At 38.6% G+C, this 27787-nt stretch overlaps 3 protein-coding genes across 14 annotated transcripts in view; 1 reads left to right on the top strand and 2 right to left on the bottom strand.

The window, feature by feature from the left end:
• inpp4b (inositol polyphosphate-4-phosphatase type II B) overlaps positions 1-14081 on the top strand; it is a 160829-nt gene extending 146748 nt beyond the window's left edge. For 4 of the 6 annotated variants that reach the window (XM_087807628.1, XM_087807645.1, XM_087807653.1 and 1 more), the window contains 8 exons: positions 1834-2006; positions 2601-2724; positions 3879-4005; positions 5798-5938; positions 6004-6101; positions 6179-6291; positions 9723-9877; positions 12967-13154. In XM_087807628.1, coding sequence (XP_087663754.1) covers positions 1834-2006; positions 2601-2724; positions 3879-4005; positions 5798-5938; positions 6004-6101; positions 6179-6291; positions 9723-9877; positions 12967-13141 — 1106 coding nt within the window. In that variant the 3' untranslated portion in view covers positions 13142-13154. Of the gene's footprint in view, positions 1-1833; positions 2007-2600; positions 2725-3878; positions 4006-5797; positions 5939-6003; positions 6102-6178; positions 6292-9722; positions 9878-12966; positions 13155-13760 lie in introns of those variants that run through there. The other 2 variants (XM_087807638.1, XR_015713327.1) reach the window with 2 other exon arrangements.
• Positions 14082-15163: 1082 nt separating this feature from the next.
• Positions 15164-21992, bottom strand: LOC148089508 (uncharacterized). 7 transcript variants are annotated; one of them, XM_087784196.1, is made up of 7 exons: positions 21681-21992; positions 20402-20533; positions 17534-17607; positions 17368-17443; positions 17159-17203; positions 16786-16896; positions 15164-15525 (listed from the first exon to the last, which is right to left on the bottom strand). In XM_087784196.1, exons 2-7 carry the CDS (start codon positions 20426-20428, stop codon positions 15433-15435), a joined length of 426 nt encoding a protein of 141 aa, XP_087640322.1. In that variant the 5' UTR covers positions 20429-20533; positions 21681-21992; the 3' UTR covers positions 15164-15432. The 7 variants fall into 7 exon arrangements, 5 of the variants coding, with proteins under 5 accessions (XP_087640322.1, XP_087640330.1, XP_087640338.1 ...); XM_087784204.1 differs by having other exon boundaries at positions 17534-17604; XR_015710527.1 differs by lacking the exon at positions 20402-20533 and having other exon boundaries at positions 16779-16896; positions 17358-17443.
• Positions 21993-22750: 758 nt separating this feature from the next.
• On the bottom strand, positions 22751-26358 carry noazfp (nucleolar atypical zinc finger). Its single transcript, XM_087784165.1, has 10 exons — positions 26294-26358; positions 25899-26045; positions 25801-25820; positions 25645-25715; positions 25249-25325; positions 24577-24703; positions 24409-24513; positions 24285-24331; positions 24093-24210; positions 22751-23283 (listed from the first exon to the last, which is right to left on the bottom strand). The coding sequence occupies exons 2-10, from the start codon at positions 26016-26018 to the stop codon at positions 23000-23002; spliced, it is 969 nt and encodes a 322-aa protein (XP_087640291.1). The 5' UTR covers positions 26019-26045; positions 26294-26358; the 3' UTR covers positions 22751-22999.
• Between the last annotated feature and the right edge of the window lie 1429 nt (positions 26359-27787).

Here is a 27787-nt window from a genome sequence, read left to right as displayed (position 1 = left end):
TTACTCTGCAAAGGCTTCGTGTTATTACTCCGCAAGGCTTCGTGTTATTACTCCGCAAAGGCTTCGTGTTATTACTCCGCAAGGCTTCGTGTTATTACCCTGCAAGGCTTTGTGTTATTACTCAGCAAGGCTTTGTGTTATTACTCCGCAAAGGCTTCGTGTTTTTACTCCGCAAGGCTTCGTGTTATTACTCCGCAAAGGCTTCGTGTTATTACTCCGCAAAGGCTTCGTGTTATTACTCAGCAAAGGCTTTGTGTTATTACTCCGCAAGGCTTCGTGTTATTACCCTGCAAGGCTTTGTGTTATTACTCAGCAAGGCTTTGTGTTATTACTCCGCAAAGGCTTCGTGTTATTACTCAGCAAAGGCTTCGTGTTATTACTCAGCAAAGGCTTCGTGTTATTACTCCGCAAAGGCTTCGTGTTATTACTCCGCAAGGCTTCGTGTTATTACTCCGCAAAGGCTTCGTGTTATTACTCAGCAAAGGCTTCTTGTTATTACTCCGCAAAGGCTTCGTGTTATTACTCCGCAAAGGCTTCGTGTTATTACTCCGCAAGGCTTCGTGTTATTACTCCGCAAAGGCTTCTTGTTATTACTCCGCAAAGGTTTCGTGTTATTACTCCGCAAGGCTTCGTGTTATTACTCCGCAAGGCTTCGTGTTATTACCCTGCAAGGCTTTGTGTTATTACTCAGCAAGGCTTTGTGTTATTACTCAGCAAAGGCTTTGTGTTATTACTCACCAATGATTTGTGTTTGTGGTTACAGAGTCTGGTCAAAGGTCGGTTCCTGGTATAAAAAGATTAATTTGTATTGTATTTAGAAACACAGGAGGAAAAATGCGGCGGCTGCGGTCCATTACCAATGACACACAAACACTAATCTGTAATCTGGGTTCGAACAAAGTGTCCTCCTCGCTGAAGAATAAATTCAACCAACCATGTCGCTAAATTTGAAACCCGACTTGACATCTCTCCGAGCAAGGTCTCGGAGTAGGAAGCGAAAGCGGGTGCCAGAGGTGCCTGAGAGCGATATTTATCATGCTGAGCCAGTCACAGTTGACCGCAAACTGCCCAGACTGCTCCGACTTTCATGGAAATGCTGCCTCCAGCTCGGGTCCAGACAAGCGGCCGGTCTGCCGCAGACGCCAACTGGCAACGCCGAGGAGCGGGAATTTCTCTGAGTCGACGACAAGCCGAGGCATTCTAGTCTGTGTCACGCGGGGATTAGAGATTCTTTAAGAGTCTGTCCAAGTGTGTCGAGTTAAAATCCCTGCTGTCTGCCTTCCATTGTTAGCGGCAGATAAGCGAAGGCAACTCTATACGTTTACCTGAAGCGCCGTGCTGCGTTAGATTAAGTCTTGAACTGCTTGTCTGTTTAAAAAAGGACATGCACTGAATAACAAGACCGGCTTATCTGCAGTGATAGCTTCACCTGCTTCACGCAGGATGTTTGGACGGGTGCGGCGCAAAAAATAGTCAAGATGAAATCTAAAAACATACGAGCAGCAACGGATTGAGTTGTCACCTTTTAGATCTTGTTTGATAACAAGTCATCTTGGACACCCGTTGGATGACACTGCCACCTGTTGGTTAGCGAGAGGATCACAGTACCTCATTCTGTTCATCAGAATCAGAAACAATTATTGCCAATTATTGCTTTTAAAAGACAAAATAAAATATCTAGTTATATATAATTTATTTTATACTACAATACCACAATATAATTGCTACATTATATCTAAAATCATGTTTCAGACATAATGGCAACTATAGACAATAAAATGTAAATATTATATAAACTTGTTTATCTCACTGTGACTCCTTGTATATCCACAGGAGACTGGCGGGAGCAGCTCTGCCCCCTGGTGACGAGGCTGAAGGAGTGCGTGGCGGAGGTGTTGGCGAGGGCGAAGAAGGCCATGACGTTCGTGCTGCTGCAGGACGCGGCGTGCAGCATTCCACAGGGCGTCCTCTTAAAACAGAGACGAGACATCGTCTTCAGTCAGGCGGTGGGTAGTGTGAGCCGACCACGAATGTCTTGTGTTCGAATAGGTTTATTTGATTATTTTTAAATGTTTTCTGCTTCAGTGTTATATATATACTCTCTCTTAATTTTAGATTTACTTTAAAATACAGATTTATTTTGCAGTGGAAAAGGTCATTGAAAAGAGTAAAATAAATATTTTATAAATATTTCAAATCATCTTTATGAGGTGAATTTCTACCTTTTAAACTCTCATTACTAGTTTAACTTTAAATATAACTTGGTAAAATACCTTGTTTTTCCTCTTTTAATTTAAATCAAGATGCATTTGCAATAAAGTTTGTTGCCGCGATATTTCACGTTTGTATTAGGGTATTTAAATATAGTAAATATCAAATAAATAAGACGCAGTTTAGCTTATTATAAATTGTAATTTTACTGGTGATGATGATAATGATCATTTATAATATTACAATTATATACAATAAATATTTGCAAACTAGGATAACGAAGTGAAAAAGAAATACAATTGAATAACGTTTTAAAAACTTCTGCTGGCACCAATGGTATAGTTCTATTTCTCCATAAAGTATCTCTTCTCCTCCCTCCCTTTCAACAGCTGACCGCCTTGGCGTGCGGGTTTGTCATGAAGCTTTACGCCGGAATCCATGACAGCGGCTTCCTTCGCCAGCTCCACTTGGTCGGTGTCGTGGCCCAGTTTGAGAGCCTGCTCAGCACCTACAGTGAGTAGATCTGCAAACCAGATTTCCATGTCATGCATAAACAATTCAGCTCCAAAATATTTCTTAAAGAACATTACTAGAGAGCCTGTACCCAGCATTGACAAATGCTCATGTATCAGTTCATTCCTACGGTACCCTCCCAACTGTTTACACTACACTGTCAGCTGAAAAACGGAGATATCCATGATTTAAATGTAGTACTACTGTGTTTTTTCAGTGTGTTCAGCCTCACCACAGTAACAAGTGCAAATGATGTCAACAAGATAAACAGCCATGGTCAATTGAAACCTGTAACTACGATGTTAGTTATTCAGTTTGTTTGCCAGTGTCAACATCTAAGCTGGACTTCGAATGTTTTCACCCTTGAAAAATGTGAAACAACATTGTAAGTCTCTTTCCCTCTCTCTCTCTCTCTTTCTCTCTCTCTCTCTTCATTTCACTCCCTCAGTGAACTCAACAATCATGTTTCTTTTAGATTCAAGTCATTTAATTGTCACTGTCTCCCCAAAACAAAAATTACTTTGTATTTAATAAATAAAAATTAAAAGATCAATACTATAAACAATATAAATATAAATATCATCTTCAAGATTTAAATGGTATCATAACTTGATAGTTGTATTATAAAATCGCAACAATATAATAAATAAAAAACATTCAATTGACACAAATATATAAAATAAAAGTGCTTTTATTATTCATTCTTCTGTTTTTTTATTTTGGTTTCATAAACTGTACATTTGAATTAACTGAGATATTTCTCTCAACATATGTGCAGGTGAACCTTTGTTTTGGCAGTTCTACTGCAAGTACTGTTAGTAATGGTATTTATGAAGCAGTGTCATTATGTTCAGAGTCCACTAGATGGCGGTCTCTGCACTATTTTCCTTTGTTTTGAACAACCGTTCTAATGAAACATCATTTTTAAACTGATGGCGCCACCTACTGACCTCCAAACAACATGACACTGTTTCATGAAGCTTCATCAATCATTTTTATTTATGGTGCCCTTTTAATCCCCGCGGCAACTGTGCCGTCTACTGTTCATGTCACTGAAGCTTTATGATGCCTCATCGACTTTTGACAGGATTGTAAACAAAGATTCCTGGGGTTTGGTTTTAGCACATTTGGTAAAGTTACTAACTGATTTTCAGGCGAGGAGATCGGGATGCTGGAGGACATGGAGGTGGGAATCTCCGATCTTCAGAGAGTCACGTTCAAAGTCACCGAAGCGAAGACGGATGACCTCAGCGACCTTGAGCCCGTCGTATGCGGCCAAAGGTAAAAGTGGCGTCCACCCTCTGTCGCGCTCAGAGAATAATGACGCGCTCTGACAAACCCTGATGCTCGACCAATCACAGCAGAGTGGGCGTGGTTATAGCAAACAGGATTTCATCACCGGAAAATTGAAGATTTTTCAGTGGGCGGGGCTTAAGCACATTTGTTAATGTAAATATTTCAATGAAAAGAGAGTTTTTTACAAACAGACACTGATGATACAATAGAGTCCAACATCTATTTAAGACACACTTAAAGTTATAGTTACACTCTCAATAGAACATAAAGAAAAAGGCAGGATTATATCTACTGTGTGCATCTAGATTCTGCTCCGTTGTAGGTACAATTTCGGTCCCCCCTACAATATCGGTCCCCCATCTTCCTACATGATGACGTCACACGCTGCATATGCGAACGTCTCTTAAAAATATTTTTTATGGGTTAAAGAAACGCCAACAGAAATGAAAAACTAAATAATTAATGAGCTGTTTATGATCCGAACTACAGACTAGGTAGAATGATTTATAGAAAGGGGAACATATTTGTTATTTGAAAAGCAAATTATTTCGGAACTCGAATGTTTGTATCGCATTGTACAATTGTACGTTATTAGTAAAAACAACTTCAGCCAATCAGCGACTTCGTTAAATGTCAGAAAAACTGTTCACAAAGATTCACAGACAAATCAGTTCAATAGCAAAAGATTCAGACTCACACCAGCAAGAGTTTGTCTTCACTCCGGAGGGAACAGCAGAACCAACGCGGAAGTCAGTTCTCACCAACTGTCCAACGAAGGCCTTGCGTCCCTCCTCTTTTATTTAGTTTCTTCAGAATAGGATACATTGTGAAGGGTTACATCACAAGCAGTTTCAAACAGTTTATTCATGGTATCTTACAGATAGCAGTCAAGGTTATCTCACCTAGTTTCCTGTTTTCCACTTGCTCTTTAGTTGACCCCTCTTGTGAGAGGTTTCAAACACTTATGTATTTTAGTAAAGCAGTGGTTTTAAACACATACGCATTGTGTCAAAGCTATCAGCAGTTGTGTCAAATCAATCAGCAGTTTCTTGTTAAACCAATAAGCAGTTTCAAACCCATATTCATTGTGGCAAAGCAAACACATACTCATTGTGGCAAAGCTAACACATATTCATTGTGGTAAAGCGGTCAGCAGTTTAAAACACATTAATATTGTAATAAAGCAATATTTCTTTCACAGTTACATGTAGCGCAGACACTTCCTGTTGGTGTCAAAGTCACATGATCGTCAGACCAGGAAATGAAAGAACGGAAAGGAATTAGGTTGAAGAAGATTGTCTTTTTGTCAATATAAATGTTTTATGTGGTAAAAAGTATCATGTAAACGTTTTGTTGACGTTTCTTTAACCCATAAAAAAAAATTTTTAAGAGACGTTCGCATATGCAGCGTGTGATGTCATCACGTAGGAATTGGGGGGACGACATTGTACCTACACCGGTTAGTTTTGATGCGCTGATGAAGCTTCATGAAGCATCGTCGTCATTAGCCCATTAGATGATGCTCTCACAAGCTCTGGCTTCTGAGCAGCTATTCTAATCTCAACAGCGCCATCTACTGCATGGAAAATAAGCTCACTGCTTCCTAAAGCTTCATCAACACGGTGAGGTCGCAGATGTACTTACAAAATACTGAGGAACAAGTCGATTCTCTAGACTCAAGAGCAGAAACTTCCTGGGTTGCTTTCCCGTCCCGTCACACTCCCCACCACATGAACAAACGTTGAAGCACGTGATGTAGAACTCCTTCTGTCTCCAGAGATCACTGTGTTGTCCAAGTGCCATTACCTAAAGTGGTGTTCCAAACCCTCCCAGAGGAACTCAAAGATGGCCGACCTCTGCGAGTGTTCCCCGTGCTGTTCAACGTGGGCATCAACGAACAGCAGACTCTAGCCGAGAGGTGAGATGAACGCGTCGTGACCTGAGCCGCGGTCTCGGACACTGACATCTAAACCCGCTCGTTAGGTTCGGAGACATTTCCCTCCAAGAGAGAATAAACCTGAAGAACTTTGAGATGTTGGAACTTTACTACAAGGCTCTGTCTGAAAAGGTGCCAACAGAATGTGAGTACGCTGCTTTTTAAAGTTTTTCTCCCGACAAAGAAAAATGACACGAGTCGTGGTTGTCTTGTCTTGAACAGGTCTACCGTCTTTTCAGACTCAGCCCGACACAAAGGAGTTGCTTGAGACACTGGGCCAGAATGTCGCCGTGAAAAAGAGGAAGAACGTGGAGATCTTATGGGTCGCCGGAGCGGTATGGATCTTTGGAAAACACACAGATTTCATGAATAACTGCTGATATTACAAAGCTTCATGAATCATTGGCGGTATCGTGAAATCCCACAAGATGGCACTCTTTGCTAATTGATGGAATTGAGCAACTTTTTAAAGTAAACCACCAACATTTAATGTTTAATATATATATATATATATATATATTTTTTTTTTTATTGACAAGAAGATGGACAGAAAATCATTTATACATTTGATATTTGATATTTATATTTGATATTTTTGTATATTGCTTAACAAAATGAAAACTAAATGGAAAAAAAATCATAAGAATACAAATTAAACCACTCATTTTAAGCCACCGTGAATGGGAAATAAAGACACTGCTTCATGAAGCTTTGTCGACGAACCCCTCGTAGCGCTTTTAAAAAAAAAAATCTACAGCCATAAAATCTGATGACCTTTATAGAATTGTCGGCTGCGACCTGCGGCTCTTTCCATTACGGCGCCTACTGTGGCATTTAATTAAAGATAACTGACGGAAGATTTTTTTTTAATTTAATGACAAGGAAATGATGGTGGAACAGAAGAGACAAAATGTTCCTGGAGTCATGATATGAATTGAAAAAAATATATTTATTAAATTAATCATTTAATTGCACATTTATACATTTCACTCCATTTGTGTTGGTTTAATGACCGAAAAGTTTATAGTACTTTATCATATCAGTATGATTTATAAAATGAACATATGTGTTTGAAAGTGCCATCAGAATATTGACTATATATTGACAATCCAATTTTTAAAAATTTTCTTTGTTTTTTTAAGCATTTAATTGTGTTTTTATTTTTGTACATTGAAAGGTTGAATATGTTTTTAATTTTTCTATTTTAATAATTTAAGTTAAAAAATATATATATATTAAAAAACAAAACAAAATTCTACGTTAAATAATTTTTGTTCATGGCCTTTTAGTTTAGTTTAGTTTATTTATTTAGAAGGACATCCTAAAACATTTTATATTGATTTTGAAAGGCTATGAATGTAAACATTTATTTTTTAGTATTATTGGAATAAGAATATCCAACTACATGTATATGTCAAAAGAAAGTTTATTAATTTAAAGAATATTCATTTAATTGTATTATTTTAAAGCAATGTCCACCTTTCAATAAAGTAAATATAGAATTAAATTATTTAAAACATATTTAATTGAAACAATTTTAACTGTATGTATTTTTAAAATATTTTAAGGAGCAGAAAGAACAACAGTCTTAATTGTTTCCCTTTTATTCTGACGTTCAATTACCTTATAGTCAAGTCAGGGTCAACTTTTATTTATAAAGCACGTTTAAAAACAACCAAGGTCGACCAAATCGCTGCACAGGCGCTCAAAAACATAAGGTGCGACGACATAAAAGACACACAATGCAGGGCATATCATGACACACACTAACGGAAGCAACGCTCGTCCAAATCAACGTGAATTAAAAGCCGCAGAATAAAAGTGCGTTTTGAGTGATGATTTAAAAAGTTTAAAATATTTTTTTAATCTATCCTAATGTGGCTAATATTGGCGAGATGAGTTAAAGACGGGACACCAGTGTTTTTGTCAACCCCAAAATAGAGGGAGTTACAATAATCCAGCTGTGAGGTGATAAAACATGAATAACCCTCTCCAGACCAGTAGTACCTTCGATAAAATTCTTAATTTATAAAATACTGTTCCTGATGACAGACTTCACTAGTTAGTCAAATTTATTATCAAAAAACTCATCAAGGTTTTTGACCGAAGGCTGGATGTTGGGAAGAGAGGAGCTCAGGCGCCCAGAGGGACCTTCGGGGCCATTTTGTCCAAAGATGATGACTTCTGTTTTGTCATCATTAAGATTTAAAAAGTTCCTTTTCATCCAGGATTTGACTTGGTTTAAGCAGTCAAGCGAAGTCTGAGAGGAGGCGTGTGAGTTGGATTTAAGTGGAAGCGATTTGAAAAGCGATATCAGGTTTCTTAAAAATGGGATCCCAGAGGTAGTATATATAATAAAAAAGAGTATGGGACCCAAAATGGAACCTTGGGGGACCCCAGAAGTGAGAAGGGCCGCAGCTGAGACCTAGAACCACTGAAAAAGTGCGATCACGCAGGTAGGACTTTAACCATGAAAAAGCTCTTCCTTTGATTCCGACACATTCTTCTTTGAGGCGTGATAAAATAATTTCGTGGTCCAACGTATCAAAAGCTGCAGTTAAGTCCAGGAGCGCTAGAACAGCAGAGGTGCCCGAGTCAACGGTTAACAGTCGGTCGTTTGTGACTCTCATAGGAGAGCCGTGGTGAGGTTTAACGCCAGACTGAAACTTTTCCTAAATATCATTGACATTTTTAAGCAGGCGAGAGGGAAGACTATCATAGGTGTCTTACTCTATCCAAGAGTGTTTACCGTGTTTAAGGGAGTAGCTGGCCGAGGAGATTTTAGCGATAAATAATTTTTTGGAAGTCATTGCAGAGAGTAGGAGATGGTGCCACGGGGGAGTTATCGTAGGGAGTCACAAGTGAGTTGAAGATGTTGAACAGAACCCGAGGTTTGTGGTTGTTATTGGAGACTATACTGGACGTCTCCAGCCTGTCGACATGTGCGTCGAAGAGCACGGACGGAGTCATTAATCCACGGCTGCGGCGGTGCTTTAGTGGGCTTGGTTTTAAAAGGTGCAACAGAATCTAAGAAAGTCACACATGTTGAGTTGAAAGATGCTAAAAGTTCATCAGCGCTAGTAGCACAATCACCTTCAAATGTCAGACACAAATTGCTTAAATAGCTCATGGAAACGAGACGCAGTTTGGGGAGTTATCATGCGCTGGAGGCGTGAGGGACTGTCAATCATTATTTCCCAACGAAAGAGGGATTGAGACGGAAAGTATCACAGGCAGGTGATCAGAAATGCATGCTGTCTCACACAAGATCTAAAGTGTGGCCCTTTTTTCATGAGTCGCAGCAGTTACAGACTGGACAAAATTAAAACGACCACAAACGGGACAAGATCAGTTCCAATAGCTGCAGTTCAAGGCTGGAATACGTGTCGGATGGAGTCACAGAAAACGTGATTTAAGCAAAAAAAAGCGAGACCCTCACCTTAACCTTGAGATGTGAAGGGGAGCTAAAAAAAAAGGCAAATTCAGGTAAACGGTAAACACTCACCAGCCCGGAGCCAAGTCTCCGTCAGAAGCATGAAATCTAGTTCACAGGAGGTGAAGAAGTCATTCAGAAGAAAAGTTCTGAACGACTTCCTTTAATACGTGTATTTGTTGACATGACTTTCTTTGTTGTTAGTGTTGTTGCGTCTGTTGTTATATATATATATTGTAATGAGTTACCGTGTTGTTATTGTCAGTTTTTGGATTCATATTTAAAGCAGTTATTTCAACTTTAGTTTGCGCTTGTTTTTTGTTCCACCTCCAGATCTGCAGGAGGTTGAACGGCATCAGGTTCACCAGCTGCAAAAGTGCCAAAGACCGGACGGCCATGTCTGTCACGCTGGAGCAGTGCTCGCTGTTGCGCGACGAACACCGGCTCAACAAAGATTTCTACATCCGAGCCCTGGACTGTATGAGGAGGTAAGAACCCCCCGACGGATCCATGACTCGTGTCGACGTGACTGTTCCGTGTTTGTCCGTTCATCAGATCATTGAGGGGAAAAAAAAGTATGTCAACTTCAAAGACACTCTTTCAATCTTTTGTGTAGACATCGAAACGTTGTCCGATCACTTTTCTAGCTTGAATTTGATACGAAAATGGTCTTGACTCGCATCAAAAACTTTCTCTGAATTCTTTTTGAACCTACAAAATCTAAAACAGTGTTGAATGACAAACATCGTCTCCACAGACACACAGAAAGTAACTCGTCTTTGACGTTTTTTCATGTCAACAACAAGTCAAGTATCCTCAAAACCTTAATTAATCCAGATGACACCAACAACATTTTATAAACATTACCTGGAAGACGGATAAACACAACGATCTTGATCTCCAAGCAGGTTGTAAAAAAAAATCTTAGCCATATTTAGGCATAACAAATTCTGGTTGTTTGGTAATGGTGCTTTGATCATAACAGTCCGAAAAAATGTTAAATATCTTCCCAAAAAGATGTCGCTGTTCCAGCGAGATTGCTGCCTTTTCAAGAAATACACCAACATGCTTGTAGTCGGTTAGAAAGGATGTCCCTCTTGCTAATGAACAGATGTTTATACAATAAAAAGTAAATCAAACTCCAGCTGAGACTGTAGTTTCTCCACAAACTGCTCCCCACAGACCCGTCCAACTCTTCTGAATGATGACCTTTCCCAAACTAAAGATAGCTGCGTGTCCTGGGATCCACTTCTCACAGATGAATGTCCTGTTTCTGAATTCAAGGGTCTGATGACCCGCGACTCGACTCCACAATCAGCCGCTTGAGAGTCACGCCTCCTCGAAGCTTTTAGAAGGCAAAGTTGAAACGGTCAGGGTAGACTGTAGGTTAATATGCAGTAAAACACTGTGTTTTTGTCAGAGATAAAACCCTACTTTTAAAACGAAAGTGATGAAACGATACTTAATCATTACATTTGTGACACGAAGACATAAGTTTGTCCTTTTTCTTATGTCAAAAAAACTCTTATAGCCCTTTCATTTATAGTTCATTGTAATGACTGAAACAAATAAAGGTACATTTATTGGGACAAACCGATGTGTACAAAATAGTTTAGTGTGTTGTAGGTGATGGATGGATGGATGGATGGATGGATGGATGGATGGATGGATGGATGGATGGATGGATGGATGGATGGATGGATGGATGGATGGATGGATGGATGGATGGATGGATGGATGGATGGATGGATGGATGGATGGATGGATGGATGGATGGATGGATGGATAGATACATGGATGGATGGATGGATAGATACATGGATGGATAGATATATGGATAGATAGATATATGGATAGATAGATAGATGGATAGATGGACGGATAGATGGATGGATAGATGGATAGATGGACGGATAGATGGATGGATAGATGGACGGATGGATGGACGGACGGATGGATGGATGGACGGATGGATGGATGGATGGATGGATGGATGGATGGATGGATGGATGGATGGATGGATGGATGGATGGATGGATGGATGGATGGATAGATGGATAGATGGATAGATGGATAGATGGATAGATGGATAGATAGATAGATGGATAGATGGATAGATGGATAGATAGATAGATAGATAGATAGATAGATAGATAGATAGATAGATAGATAGATAGATAGATAGATAGATAGATAGATAGATAGATAGATAGATAGATAGATAGATAGATAGATAGATAGATAGATAGATAGATGGATGGATATATGGATGGATATATGGATGGATATATGGATGGATAGATATATGTATGGATAGATATATGGATAGATGGACGGATAGATGGACGGATAGATAGATGGATAGATGGATAGATTCCTGATGGTGACTGAGGACGAGAGGATACAGTCAACTCCAGCAGCTCCAAAGCTGATGTTTGGAAATATTTTGGTTTCAAAAACAAATTAAAGTAGTTACGACTTCGTCAAGAGTCATGTGGTCTTTATGTGGTAAATTCTGCAACACCAGAGTCAAGTACTCGACAATACTACGCATATATCTCGTTACTATAGTATCACTATATATTGTACCTTTCTCCCCCGTGTCATGATACAGGCTCTACATACTCTCTAGCTAAATCTAGCTCTAAATATACAACTAATAAATAGCTACAAAATAACTGGGCATTCCATGTGGCCATTGGTGGAAACAAGTGCTAAATTCACGTAGGTCAGGATCACTTCCCCTGCTGTGGTGACGTGCCGGGTTGTCCACGAGCAGAATAAGACGGTTATAACCACTTATCCATGGAGCTCTAGGAACGTGTCCTTGTTACTGACTTCAGGTATCACGAGTTTTGACACACTTTAAGAGAGAACTTCCTGTAAAAAATACATTCCAATTACAGCTGCAGCAGCCGATAACGACTGAGAGGAAACACTGTGTTCTTCCTTTTTTTGTAGCTGCACCGAATCCACTCTGTCATCTCCAGGAACAAAAGAAAATAAAAAATAAAATAGGTCGCACATATCCTGAAAATAAATGTTCCTCCCGGTGACCCATCCAGCCTCTCGCCTCTCGCAGATGCATCAACTTAAGTTATTTAAAGCCGCATCGTGGATTTTTATTTCCATTTGCGTCAAACACTGATCGATCACCGGGAGAGACTTGATTGACAGGTCTTAAAAAGGATGCTCTGAAGTTGACTGCTCCGATGTCAAGCCGGTCATCATGTAATGGCTGATTGTTTGTGAGTCACCGGTATGTGCGGATGGCTTCCACAAGCGTGATCTTACCTGTGTAACCAGTCGTGCTGCGTGTTGCCATTTATTTTGGTTAGCAACCCGGTAAATATTGTGGTTTGAGGAAATGCGCAACATCGACAGTTTCCCTCAACCCCGACCTGCATTCACTGTGATGTTCTCAACTTCTTCTGTGTCCGACTAACAGCTCGTCCTTCTTTTCTCGCACTGCTCTCTCTCTCTCTCTCTCTCTCTCTCTTGTGTTTCGTCCCGCCCCCCCCCCACGACCCCACCCACCGTCGACCACCCCCCCCACCCCACCTCCCACATGGGCCAGTCAGCCAACTCGGGTAGAGTTCGGGCACTGGGAGGAACCCGAGGCGGCACCGACGACGGAGAACAAACCAGCATATCGACACTTTTACCCCATTGCCCTGCTGCTCGTCAGCTCCCACCTTCTGGTCGTCTGGCTCATTTTAAGTCTTGTTTTTCTGCTCGCTAAATATCAATAAACGACTGGCGCACTTTCTCACTGTCTTACTCTTGATTGTTATTTTTTATATAGAAGCCTTCACTATAACTATTCTTGTAAAACGAGTATATATATGTGTATCATACCTTCTTATGTATTCGCTTAAATCATAATTTAAATAATTCATATTAATTCAACAATAAGTTTGTTTTTTTCATCTTGACTTAATTTAGCTTTCTTTCTAGTTCTATATTTATTTATTTTTTAATCTGTGACTTCATCAACTCTTTCTTTGAAGAATAAACTTGAAATAATGTTTTTAATGTAACTCCTATCTTTTTTGAATAACTACGTTTACCATTCCCTTAATCTAATGGATTTATGAAGTCAGATCCTCAGACTTCAACATTCAGTGCTTCTTTGCTATTTGGTTGATGAATAAGTCGACAACATTCCAGAGCTAAATGGAAAAAAAAAAGTCAGTCATGCAAGAGGAATGTTTGACAGACTGTAAATCTAAACCTCGAGATTTTTTTGTTGTTCTCAACATACCTGTTGCTTCTTGAAGGCCACAGGAGCATGGAAACGACAAACGTGTTTAATTTTTTCTTCTCTTTTCTTTCTTGCACTCATCCCACCCTCCTGTGCGTGACGCTCAGAGATGGATGTCGCATAGAGAACGTGGAAAAGAATATCAAGTGCAGGAAATACGCCTTCAACATGTTGCAGCTGATGGCTTTCCCGAAGCACTACAGACCTCCGGACGGGACGTACGGCAAGGTGGACTCGTGAGGAGTCGGGAAAACATTTTCTTTTGTGACGGAGTGAGATCACGGAGACAAGAGGTCTGACTCGACTGAACTGGTAATGATGGATCTTTTGAAAGTGGATTTATTTTGTATATTGTGTTTTTTTATTTCGTTTTTTTTTATTATTTACGGTACATTTCACAGACACAATAAAAAAGCTGATTTCCTGTCCGTCTTGTATTTGTTTCTGTCACACAGCTCAGAATCGAGCCACGGAATTATATATTATTAATGATAGAGTCCAACTCAAAAACATTAGTGAATCGATATTCAATTCAGAGTTTCCTAGTCGTAGCACAGAAGCTGAAAAACGCACAAAGTGTGAACGACTACTGGAAATATCCAGTCGTTTAACTGTTTTCACACAGTCAAAAAATAATTGATTAAAATTTGAGAGTTGTTGAAAACCTAAATTGTAAAAAAAAAATGGTCCAAAACATTCACTCCTAGCACATTTTTATCAACAGTATCGCCATAACACTTGTCATATACAATATATAATCACCAGGTGCTCCTCCCATAATGCAACACTAATAGACTCAGGGACTCATTCATTCCTCGTGCTATTAAGATTGTTTAATTCTGAGTTTGGGGGCAGGAGTGAAGTGAAAAGATGATTCTATTCCATGTTAATCTTTGTGTTATTTTTCTTTTATCTATGTTTTTTATCTTTAGATTTAGATTGTGTCATCTTGCACTTCCTTTTTATTGCACTTTGTTCTTGTTTTATGAATCTATCGTCTGTGTTGCTGTGTGCTGGAAAAACGATTTCCCGAATCAATTCTCTCTATCTATCTATCTATCTATCTGAAGAGAGAGTATGAAGTAGAGAGTATATTTTACTGTACTCAATTTTCTCCCCTACTCTTGCTGCGCTAAGCTGAATTTATGGTCCAGAATATCTCCAATTCTGGTCATCAATCTTGAGCTTTTCCATGATATAGCCTCAAGTTAACAATTTAAAATAGACTTGTACTTAATTCGAAATTGTTGTATCAACAAATTGATTGAATTTGTCTGGCGTCCTTTTTCACAAACTTCCAAAACAATAGTTGATTTACACTAGTGAAAAATATTTTAAACATTAAAAGGATCAATTTGTCGGAGCATTTTTCAGGCCTGACGATCCCAATAAGTATTTTTGTTTATACACATTTTTTTTTCCTTTGGAGTAAAACACAGATGGCGCTGGATAAATTCCTACGATGATTAGTACAATTGAGTATCGGCCAAAAAGGAACGCTACGCAGTCGTGTCCATGACTTGAGTTTAATATGAAGTGATTAAATAAATTATAGCTCAAATACACAGTTATTCATTCAGTACGCGGTAAAAAAAAAGGTTCTTTAAATCTCCTTCGATCAGCGAAACTGATCAAACTTCACCATTAAGTAGAAGTTTAGGTCATTATAAAAAAAAGACATTCACTTCTGTCAATGGTAGCACACGATCTCACATTTACATCGAGTCAAATATATACATTTCATTCACATGGATGGAATAGTTTAAAAAAAAAAAACACTTAATTGGATAAAATTTGCAAAAGATTAACAAATTCGCCCAGGAATGTGGTGACGTTCTTCAATGGGTGGGTTTCACATTGGACACAATGCTCCTGAAGAAAGAAATTGTAATTTGAAATTAATAATCATTTGAAATGCAATCGCTGATTAAACTGTGCTACTTAACGATGAGTTTTCCATATCTTTGCGGCGTAACCTACCGTTAGCATTAGCTCCCCCGTTGCTAGTGTTGGTTTGTTTGTTTGAACCTGGACGCTAACATATAAGGTACATTACACTTCACCTCTTGTATTCAAATAGCTTTGTTTAAATATTTGATAATTTCAAGATGTTCAGTAACCTCCGATAATCCCACTTCTAATTCATCCCACGATACTTAAGGTCAATCATATACCTGTTCTGTGGCCACACAGGGCCGTGAGGCTGAAGAATACCATAGTAAGCATTCAAACAATAGTACTAGATCAGCTCAGAAATTAAGAAAAGTACATCTTTGTCCTTTTTTTGTTAACGGATTGTCTTATTTATGAAGCTTCATGAAACGCTTTCCTCATTTTCAGAGCCAACTAGACAGTAAGTAAGTAAGGAGGTCAAGGTTATTTGTAAAGTGGCTTTTTAGACCAGAGTCACAAAGAACTTTAACAGTCAGTAGATCCATCAAAGAGTGAGAGGAAGATCGTTCCAAAGCTTAGGAGCAACAGCCTGGAAGGATTTCTCTCCTCTGGTCCTGAAGCGTGTTCAGGAACCATCAGTAGATTCTGATCCACAGACTTCAGAGCCCGAGCTGGGGTGTAAGTCTGGATCAGATCACTGATGTAAGGAGGAGTCTGACCATGAATAGATCTGAAAGTAATTTAAAATTGATCCTGAAATAAACTGGCATCCAATGCAGAGAAATGTGAGTTCTCCTACTAGAGCGGCTCAGAATTCTCGCTGCAAAGTTTTGTATTAACTGCAGACGAGACAGCTCCTAAAATATAGATGGCACTCTTTGCTTTATAAACATTGGCCTTTAAGCTTGGAAAAGCTCAGTAGTATATACTTTATATATATGTATACACATAAATTGAAGTATTTCATTTAAAGTAACTCACTTTTGTGCTCCTCTGGACCCTGAGATCAGTTTTATAAGTCTCTAACTACATATCAACACCAGCCTCAAGGGCCAAATCTGGCCCACCAATTTATTTTATGTGGCCCAGAGATGGCGGCCGATAACGTAGGACACAATTCCTCTTGTGCAAATTGAAACAAAATTCATAGCACTTTGAGTCGAAGCCGGTACATAAGATTTGTGAAATTCAAGATTCCATATATTGATTACAAAAAAGTAAAAAAGACTCACGTCTTACATTCAGTTCTTTTACTCTTTCAATAAATGCGCCCACGCAATTATCTGTAATGTTCTCCTCGTCCATCACCATCTCAAGTTCCGTCGTGTAACATTTGAGTGCACAGTTTTTCTGAGAGTGACATAAACATTATTTGTCAAAATTAAAGAAAACATTAGGATATAAACACTTTAACCTTCTAAATAAGATAACCCCGGGAGCAATTTTCTTTTACAAACTTTAAAGTAAAATTTTATATGAAGACAAATGTTTAGTTTTAGATTTAGGTTTGAAAACAAACAAACAAAAAAACGGCCATTTTGTTGAATTCAATTAAAGGAAACTCGTGGAAGTGCCTGGTGCATGTAAAAGAGGAAACGAGAAACGGACTTACTGCGATCAAATGATTTGTCGGTGTATACAACATTGCATTTGAGTTCTGGGAATTAGAAGAAAATCAGTTGATGTAAAACAAGTAGGAGAGAAATTAACCCTTTTTTTAACGAAAGACGATTGACAGCTATGTAGCTTTTAATCAACGAAATGGTAAATAGCTTTAATATTTGATGGTAAACATCAGTCATGTCCGGTACCTTTTCTCACCTTCAAGGATCCCATATGTTCCAGGCAATGCTGGATGGTTAAATAGTCCTCTATCACAGCGTTGGAACTCGGAAAGCTTTAGGGAAGGATACAATAATTGACAGTTAACGATGCTTTTTTGAGTCATTTTAACCATCGTCGTCTCGGGCGACCGAGAGAGACGTACCTGAGGATCAACACGCTCAACCAGACCAGAGTTGTATTGGAGATGTTGCAGGTCAGTTGGAGACAAGGACTCTTCTGCAAACAAGGGTTGAGTTAATGACTCCAGAATCTCTCCAGGTTAGTGGATGAAACTCCATGAACGCATCCTCCACGTCATTGCAGCCAAACACTCTGGGTTCAAGTAGATATAATAATCTCAAGTATTTGTAACATTGTGCGTGTTTAATTTAAGATGTTTTTCTACAAATAAAAAGAGGTTTAAAAAATATATTTAGAGGGACCACGTGGTTAATTGAAGTGACTCACTTAAGCCTTGTGTTATCTCTGGGTCAAGGTGACCCGGGGCCTGAAAACAAAAGTGTTTTGAGGTCATTCACTTTGACCTGAAGATGAGAAAAGGGATACTTCAATCAAGTTTGTTTTTAGGCCTCAGGGTCACCTTGACCCTAAGATAACAAAAGGGTTAAAAAAATTTAAAAAAAGAATCTACCCAAATTTATTATTTCTAAACCCTCCCTATCATGCTTACCTTTTTATGTTTTTAACAATGACACCGTTTCTTTAACCCTTGTGTTATCTCTGGGTCAAATTAACCCAAAGGCCCGAAAACGAATGTCCCAGAGGCAACGGAAGGGATACCACAAAGACATTTGTTTCCGGGCCTCAGGGTCACCTTGACCCAGAGATGACACAAAGGTTAAGTGACATCGCAAACAGCAAATCACTCAAGACAAGGTCTCCATCAGACGAGCTCCAATGATGGGATTTATTTGCCGTTTTTTGGCAGAAAAACTTGTGGCACCTTGTTTACCACCAAATAACATGTAACAGTTCACTGTGCATTTCAAGGATCACAATCGAATGTCATGTATCTACAATTACATTATTCACTTCTAGTATGAAAACGTAAGCATTATTCCTTAAGTGGAGTGTCCGTTATGGGTTGATCATTAATTTACTCTAAATAGAAATAGACATAAATATATTGATATATCTGAAACAAGCCAAACATAATTAGACCAACATGTTTTGTAACCTGCATTCATATGTGGCTTAGAGGAAGCTTTGTGTGTCAACGGGTTGGACAGGTTGATCAGGAGCTCTGTGGTTGAAGCTGGACTCACTGGTGAAAGTTGCTGAGAGGAGATCATTGAACAAACTACTGTCCATCATGGATGATGACATCATCCTCTCAACACTGTCATCAGTGAGCAGAGAAGCAGAATGAGCGCACGAATGCTCCTTACCATGATGCAACACTAATAGACTCAGGGACTTATTCATTCCTTGTGCTATTAGATTGTTTAATTCTGAGTTTGGGGGCGAGTGGAGTGAAAAGATGATTCTATTCTGGGAAAATCTTTGTATCCTTTTCTTTGTTATTTTTCTTTGATCTATGTTCTTTAGATGTATATTTAGATTGTGTCATCTTGCACTTTCTTTTTATTGCACTTTGTTCTTGTTCTTTTTTTATGAATGTAACGTCTGTGTTGCTGTGTGCTGGAAAAACAATTTGCTGAAGGAGTTCTCCAGAGGGATCAATAAAGTTCATTTATATATACAGTATATATATATATCTCTATATCTATATATCTATATCTATATCTATATCTATATCTATATCTATATGAAGCCTCATTTTGTGTGCACAGTAGATGCGGAGTTGGATTGAAAATGTTTGAAGAACTTGACTATTTTATCAGTGTGTAGTCATGTAAAACCATCTGATTGTCTAATCTGAATGCAAATTTGTTTGGACAAATCTAATGATGGTGAGAGAAAAACAACAATCGCTTATATTAAATCAAAAAGCTGTGACTTTGTTTGGCCTGAACAGTGTTCTTAGGTATTCCATGTTTTCTTTACTGCCTGTTGGTCGCATAATACACACAGCAGTTAATATATAATCATCATGAAAACAGGCTGCTCTAATCTTTTACCTCTACTAGTTAAAAAGTACTTAAGCCCCACCTACTGGGGGGAGGGGTGGAATTTCGTTTACCATAACCACGCCCCCTCTGCTGTGATTGGTCAAAAACATTGAGGTTTGTCACCACGCGTCATCAATCATGGGTGTCTCCACCTACGAAGGACTCGTTGTATAAACAAAGCGGGCGTGATTACAGCTGCCTGGAGGAGGAGTAAAGCCATTATTAGGTCCTAATGGATTCTTGTAACCTTGTTCGCTGAGATTTCAGACGGTTATTTTCAGAGTAATCTGTTCTCTTTTTAGAGTAATAGCCAAATGATTGACAAGCTAGGTAACCCACGCAGGATCTTCAGAGCAGTTACTGTTTTTTTCCTGCTGTACTTTGTCATAAAAAAAAAACACATTAGAGCAACTAGCATGTATTTATCACAATCTTAATATATATTTTTTATATATTAAATAATTCATATATATCCTCATGTTTAAGACCAGAAATTGCTTTTAATAATCTTTTGTCAACGTTGCAAAAGTCAACCTGTAAGATTTCAGGGGGAGTTTGTTTTTTTAAGTTATTTTATATTGACATCAATGCCTAGTAAAATGCTTTTTTAGAGCTATAAACAAAAATGTATGTTCGTTTTAATGTTCTTTAAAAAAAAAATCATAGTCTATATTATAAGCTTGTTTTTAACAGAAGTTTAAAGACATGCGTCACAGACAGGAAGTTCTCCTGGTAAACATTGCGAGCACTTAGATTAGATAAGATGGACTTTATTAATCCCTCTGGAGATCTGCTTTGGGAAATTGGAAGCTGTGGTTCGGTTGAATCGATTCGAATTGAGTTGACGAAAGGTGGCCATGAATGGGGCAGAACAGGAATATCAAGAAAGATGTAGGCGAGAGGGAATGAAATGTTGACACAGGCTGAGAAAAACATACCGAAAGTGAAAGTGCTGCTGGTGACATGTGTAGCTTGTTCTAGTTTCTTGACTCAAAACTCGTTGTTCGCCATCGATGAGGAACACGTGGGTTCAAGCAGACACACCTCTTGGTTGAGCAACAACCTTGACACTGACAGCGGAAGTAAACGTCAACACAAGAAAGAGAGCCCAGATGTCCCCAACAATATCACCGCGGTCCGCTTAAATGTGTCGTGCGCGCATACTCTGCTTATTACGGCAGTGGCCCAACCATAACGTGAACACACGAAGCTCTTTAAAAATTAATAGAAACATGTAAAAGTTCATTTTCGCGAACGAATCCAGAGATTTCCATTAATGAAACTGAATTCATTTTCAAGATATTTTAGCAAATATTTCAAAAGTTTTAAAACTTTGAAAACGTTCCTTTAAATCTCAATGTTTGCTTAAATGTCATGAAATTCTATTGTGTACTTTCAGAAAAAAAGGCCCTTTAAATATACTCATTTATTAGAATTTATGTCGCTTTAAAATGCGTGTAGAGAAAATACCCCTAGTTTGGCATTGGCTGAAATGTATCTAAACTGAAGTAGACTACTGAAGAATAGAGTTAATAAAGTTTTATGAAATTCTATTGTGTACTTACAGAATAAAGGTCCTTTAAATATATTCATATGAATGTATGCTGTTTTCAAATGTGTGTAGATAAAATACCCCTAGTTTGGCATGGCTGAACCTTATGTAGACTGAAGTAGACTGTCTTAAGAATAGACTCAAGAAGTTTTATGAAATTCTATTGTGTGCTTTTAAAATAAAGGCTCTTTAAAAATGTTCAGAAATGTTTGTATAGAAAGCACCCCTAGTTTGGCATTGGCTGAAATGTATCTAGACAGAAGTAGACTACCTGAAGAATAGACTCAATAGATTTCATGAGATTCTATTGTGTGCTTTCAAAATAAAGGTAGTCCAAAAATGCTTATATAAATAGCAATATGGGATTATGCTCTTAATAAAGTGTTAATTAGTTTTAGTTCTGCAAACAAAAAAAATATTTGATAAAATATCTTGAAAGTTAATTCAATTTATATATAATATACAGGCTCTACATACTACATACTAGATATTTTTCTAAAATATCTGGATTCATTCGCGAAAATGAACTTTTACCTGTTTCTATTACTTTTAAAAAGCTTCTCGTCTTCACGTTACGTATTAGGCAGTGCCGTAATAAGCAAAGTACGCGCGCACGAACATTTAAGCGGACTGGGTGCTGGCGTGACCGCGGTGCACGAACCTACCACTGCCTGCTGAACTTGACAACTGAGCCGATGCACAAGCACTCGAGGCGCCGTCATGGATCCAGCTTCTTCTGCGGCGAAACTGACCCCCAGAGTCCGCGACCAGCCCGCATGGGTTCGGAGGAGCGTGTTCGTCCTGGAATCCTCAAAACAAACGCACAAATGGACGCGGTTCCGGGCGCAATTCCTACACGCCCTGCAGCCAGAACACACTCCCACTGCACACAGTCGTCACTGGAGAGGAGAAGCCGAACGATACTGCATTTCTTTTGTTAATTAGATTTCATGGGACGCTCAGAAAAACTCGTTTAATCCTCCTGTAGAGTCGATACATCTGACCTTACACACGACTCCGCCCATACAACACTATCACGGACACGCACTACTTTTTAGGGTTGAGTCAGTACTTGGGTGTCAAGAGTGCCATCTATATTTTAGGAGCTGTCTCGTCTGCAGTTAATATAAAACTCTGCAGCGAGAATTCTGACCCGCTCTAGTAGAAGAACTCACATTTCTCCGATCCTTAAAACTATTCACTGGCTGCCAGTTTCTTTCAGGATCAACTTTAAAATTCTGGTTCTTACTTTCAGATCTATTCATGGTCAGACCTTACATCAGTGATCTGATCCAGCCTTACACCCCAGCTCGGGCTCTGAGGTCTGTGGATCAGAATCTACTGATGGTTCCTGAACACGGTTCAGGACCAGAGGAGAGAAATCCTTCCAGGCTGTTGCTCCTAAGCTTTGGAACGATCTTCCTCTGTGTTTGATGATCTACTGACTCCTTCAAGAAACATCTTAAGACGTTTCTATTTGTTCAGGCTTTTCCTTGATTTTCTGGAACTCCTGTTGTGTTATCACTTTTATCTTGATCTTTAAAGTATATATTTTATTGAATATTGTTTTGATTGTTTAAGCGCTTTGTGACCCTGGTCTGGAAAAGCGCTATACAAGCATCAATTTGTTGGATGTTTTGCAATGAAAATAATCGTTAACGCATGTTTAATGCGTCATGGTTTTTGCGATCGCCGACGTGTCGATGTGACGACAAAAACTGCGGAATAACTTCCATTTATTTCTGCATCAAATATTTATTTGCCACAAACATGGAGAGAAATGCTTAAAATGTTAAGTAACAGATAAAAATAACCGCCAGGCTCCTCATATATTCCTTTTTCTTTTTTCTTTTTTTTTTTTAAAAACAACCACTTGAAATGTAATATTTTGCGGGTAAAATATTAAATGCGTGAATCCACTCGTCATTTCAAAATACGTTTTTTTTTCCGTCATGGTCTGTTTCAAAGTAAATATCTTCTCTCTTCACACAGCAGCTCCTTCCAGTTTCAGAGCAGAGAGGCTCTCTGCAGTTTTGACCTCCTTCTCCTCCTCCTCCTCCTCGTCTTCATCGTCATCATCGTCGTCTTCGTCATCTTCGTCATCTTCATCATCATCCTCATCGTCGTCATCATCATCATAATCCTCTCCGTCATCGTACTCCTGGTCTGCGCCGCCAGACGCGACTTTCTGCCAGTAGGCGTCGTACCCTGAGGCGCCGTCGTCGTAATCGTCGTTCTCGTTCTGTCGTCCGAACTTCAGCGTGCGTGCTGAAGGACAGGATAAGAGGTCAGATGATCGTACGACATAAAACGTGTAACTGATTACAAGGTTTTATTACGTGGTGTAATATAAGACGTGGTATAATGAATCAAATCTCAAAATTGAGCAATGAGACAAAGACATAGTAGACTGTAAACTTATGTTCATGCAATATTCCATAGATATGTTGTAATAACCTCTTCATTACAACTTTAACGGGCACTAAATGCATGTCACTTGTACAGGAACTCTATATATATCACGTTACTAAACGCATTCGATTATCTTCTGATTTATTTTTAATCAGTATTTCATTCAATGATACATAACCATATTGTAATAACTTATTAACAGTAAGTCCATTTATCCCTTGTGTCGTCTCTGGGTCAACGACCTCCCTGGCTTCCATAAATACATATGCGGTGATGGAGGTCGTTCACCTTGACCCAGTGACAACACAAGGGATACCACAAAGAAATGGTTTCCGGTCACAGACGTTTTAAGGCTTTTGTAAAAAGTTATTTTTTAGAGAACATTTTTTTAAACAATTGAATATAACCAAACACATTTATTTACATAAAAACATGCAATAATCATATAAATTCATTATGTGAATTAAATGAAACACGGGAAATAATGGTTAATCTCGAATAATCCAAAATAACGCACAATAATAGTAAATGGCCCGATGCATGCTGTATAATCACCACCAGATGGCGCCAAATCTTTTACTATCACGTTCCCAGTTCCATGTGTTATCATTATGCGGGGAAAAAAAGATAGTAAACATGGCTTTGTACTGTCCAGAAAAACTCACTGGACATGCTGAGGTCCTTCGTCTCCTGGGTTTCATGTCCACACTTGGGACACGGTGGCGCTTTTCCCTTCTCCTGTTTGAAGACCTTACTCTTCGAATGATCGTCGCAGAAGCACACCTGAGGGACACGAGGTGGTTGAGGCGGATTCAACCATCTTTGAAATGATAAGACGACAAAAGGAGGCTTCTTACCTTACAGCGCAGGCAGGAGTGTTGTCCCAGTCTATTGCAGGAAATACCTGAACATCACGAGAACATTCACACCACGTCAAAGACGAACGTGGGAAATCTTTCTTTTACTCAAAGAGTGACTCACATTTGAAGGTCTCCGCTTGAAGGACCTGGCAGCTGGCCTGGTGCTCAAACTGATCATCCTCACACAGGAAGTTGTGACAGAAGGAGCAGCGGAAGATTCTCCCGCCTAATAACAAACGGTGTTTACAACGACGTGTGCTTCTTCAGAGCCGAGCGAGGGGGAACTCACCGTGATCCCAGACGCCACGTTCACACTCGATGCACTCGGCATCAGCCAGTGGACAGATGCAAGCGTGTGTGCTCAGACACTTCCTGCCGTGACACACCCAGGCCTCGCAGAAGTCACATACAGCACCCTTGGAGATTAAAGGGAACAATGAAAGGTAGACTTTTTGTATTGTTTATACATCTCTCAATGATGTGTGTGATTTATGGAATTGAACCAAAGATTTCTATTAAACCTTTTTGTATTGTATTCTAAAATCCTGTTTATCTACAATTTAATTATTTTTAAACATGGGATCCTTAGATGTGAAGGGCACGGCCATTATTATTATCCAAAGTCAAGTCAAACCAGGAGCACTCTTAAATATTATTTCTGTCCATGTTTTAAAAAAAATGTAGAGCCATTTAATTCATGCTAAAGGGACACAAAATATATTTGGATGTTTTCAAGTGTCTTTTAGGAGGGAGATGAAGACAAAGACAACTGAGCTCCAGTTGCTACATTAAAATGAACAAAAACTTTTGTCTATAACTCTTAAAAAAAAAAGGACAAACTACTCAGAAAATAATACCAACCCTTAGTCGACATGAGGGCGAGTAGAAAATGAGTGTAATTAGAATTTGTCTATAAGTTTAAAATTAATTAAATTAAATTAATTAAACTAAAACAACTTACCACCATTCCCATGCCTGTGATGTGGATGCCGGGGTGTCTGATGACACAATCTGAAGCCTTCATGCACTTAGTTTTACCTTTGAACAGAAGAGAAAATACACCTTAATTGGTGCCTAATATCCAAACTGAAATTATATCAAATCGAACGTCATTAGAAAGTATTTTTATCTTGTATAGACAGACGTTTGCCTAAAGCTAAATCAAATCATCAGCTTGTCTTTGTTACACATATGTATTTAGGAATAGTAGCAACGACAAATATTATTGTTTTAAAAGCTGCACACTCACACACATTAAATCCACAAGTATTAATATTATAGTTCTCCGAGAAAAGAGAGCGTTTGTAATTGTACATCATGTCTTCATCCATTAAATCAACTTTTTGACTTCACTCACCGCACTGTGCGCAGACAGGCAGCTTCTGTACAACCTTGCAGAAGTAACAGAAAGCTCGGTTCTTCTGTTTCCTGCAAAGGAAGAAATAGATGCTGGTAAATGTTAAAGATTGTTAAAGGACACAGACATTGATCAACCAAAGCCACCTATACTCACATTTGGCATTTGTCACAATCCTAAAAAATGAAATAAAAAAAGATTAGAAAAGCAGCATTAAAATAAAGGCACAATATAATGGACTTATTTCCGGTCACCATGCAGAAGTTGCAGGGATGTTTCGCCAAATCCACGATATCTCTGTTGGCTCGACTCTGTTTCTCTCGTTCTTTGCGACTTTCTGCCTTTTTTCTGGCTCCGGTTTTCTTTTTAGGCATTTTGACTTAGGTTTCCAACACGCTCACCTGTGCGAGAAACACAGTGCATTTGTTTTAAAAATATGTTTCCACGGAACAAAAACGCCAAACAATGTCACAAATGATTTCATAGAAGACACAAAAGTGCTGAGAATGTTATGGCTAACGTTGTTCGACACACGCAAAAACAAGCATCGAAATGATTATATCTGTCGTTTAATTTAAGCATTTCGAAAACACTCGTCGATACTAAAAACAGATTTAATGTCTCTTTTGACTGTCATGTAGAAACTTACGTGTTCAATGTCCTCTTTTGCAACAATGTGTGTTCCGCCTGAAACAAGATGCTAGGTCCTTCTCCTAAATGAGTCCGGGCAGAAACTGCTACACTGACATTCGGTCCTGGTGTAATTTAAGAAGTTTTGGCGAATAAAACATAAATAACATATACTAAAAAAAAAGTCTAGAAAGTGAGGTCTTACGCAATAAACTTATTATATAAATTCATTTACTTTTTTATTTTTGTTCTGAAATTAATTAAAAAGAAAAACGAATTCCGGTTAATTGTTTAGTAAAATTCAAGTTTAGAATTGATTGTGCTTTTTTAAAAACAAATCTTTGATAAACATAACATTGTGTTTTCATTAGAATTAATAAAGGAACTGGTCTCGTCAAATTATTCTAATGAGAATAAGCAATATATAGGTTAAAATGATTGTATTGTAATCTGATAATTGTTTAATAAAAAATGAAAATAAAACATTTTTATTAACTATTCGCATGATATAATTTATCGTTGTCTCATGATAAGTTATTGTTATTATTATTAATAAAGGGCAATTAATGTGAGACTCTTTGAGATGTTTTGAATGCTCCAAGATGCAGTAAGTCACCATCATGACCACGTTTTAAAGTTATTACTTTATCAAGTTCTCCCCCGTCTGAAATCTCAGCGAACGAGAGGTTACGAGTCCATCATGATTTAATAATGGCCTTACTCCTCCTCCAACCAGCTTTAATCACCCCGCATTTTGTTAAAACAACGAGTCCCTTGTAGACGGAGACTTCCCAGAGTAAGTAAGTAAGTAAGTAATTTGTATTTATATATCGCTTTTCCAATCCACAAAGCGCTTAAACAATCAAAACAATTCTCACTAATAGTGACCATAACCACCACCACCTGAAATCTGGGCAAACGAGAGGTTAAGAGAGCACAGTCCATTACGACACAATAATGGCTTCACTTCTCCTCCAGCCAGCTGTAATCAGGCCCCGCTTTGATTACACAACGGGTCCCTCGGAGGTGGAGACTTCCGAGAGTGACCATAACCACCACCACCTGAAATCTGGGCAAACGAGAGGTTACGATAGTGCATTCCATTATGTTGTAATAATGGCTTCACTCTTGAAAGTCTTCAAAATGCAGTAGTTCATTCATCATCACTTAGCTCTGTTTTGAAGTTATTACTTAATAAAGTTCTCTCCCTTCTTAAATCTCGCCGAACGAGATTAAGGTTTAAATTAAACATTCTGACGTCACACTGGTGAAACTGTCCTCCCATAGAAGCCCTAAATCAGTTAAGAACCTACATGTTAATCCTGAAACACAATAAATATTTATGTAAACATGGTGAGAGTTACTTCTGCCTTTAGGTGTTTTTGTAATGTGTGCATTAAGCAGCAAACCTTTTTTTATTATTCATTTTTAATGTACAAAAACGGGAGCTTTAGGGGTGAGTTTGAAATTACGTGAGTCGTTGAATGCAACTTGTGTTTTTGTGACCAATCAG

This window comes from Callionymus lyra, chromosome 1 (genome assembly GCF_982586985.1).
Source record: "Callionymus lyra chromosome 1, fCalLyr1.hap1.1, whole genome shotgun sequence".
Lineage (NCBI taxonomy): Eukaryota > Metazoa > Chordata > Actinopteri > Syngnathiformes > Callionymidae > Callionymus > Callionymus lyra.
The sequence above is the reverse complement of the archived record's forward strand: the minus strand, read 5'-3'. Positions and strand labels throughout refer to the sequence as shown.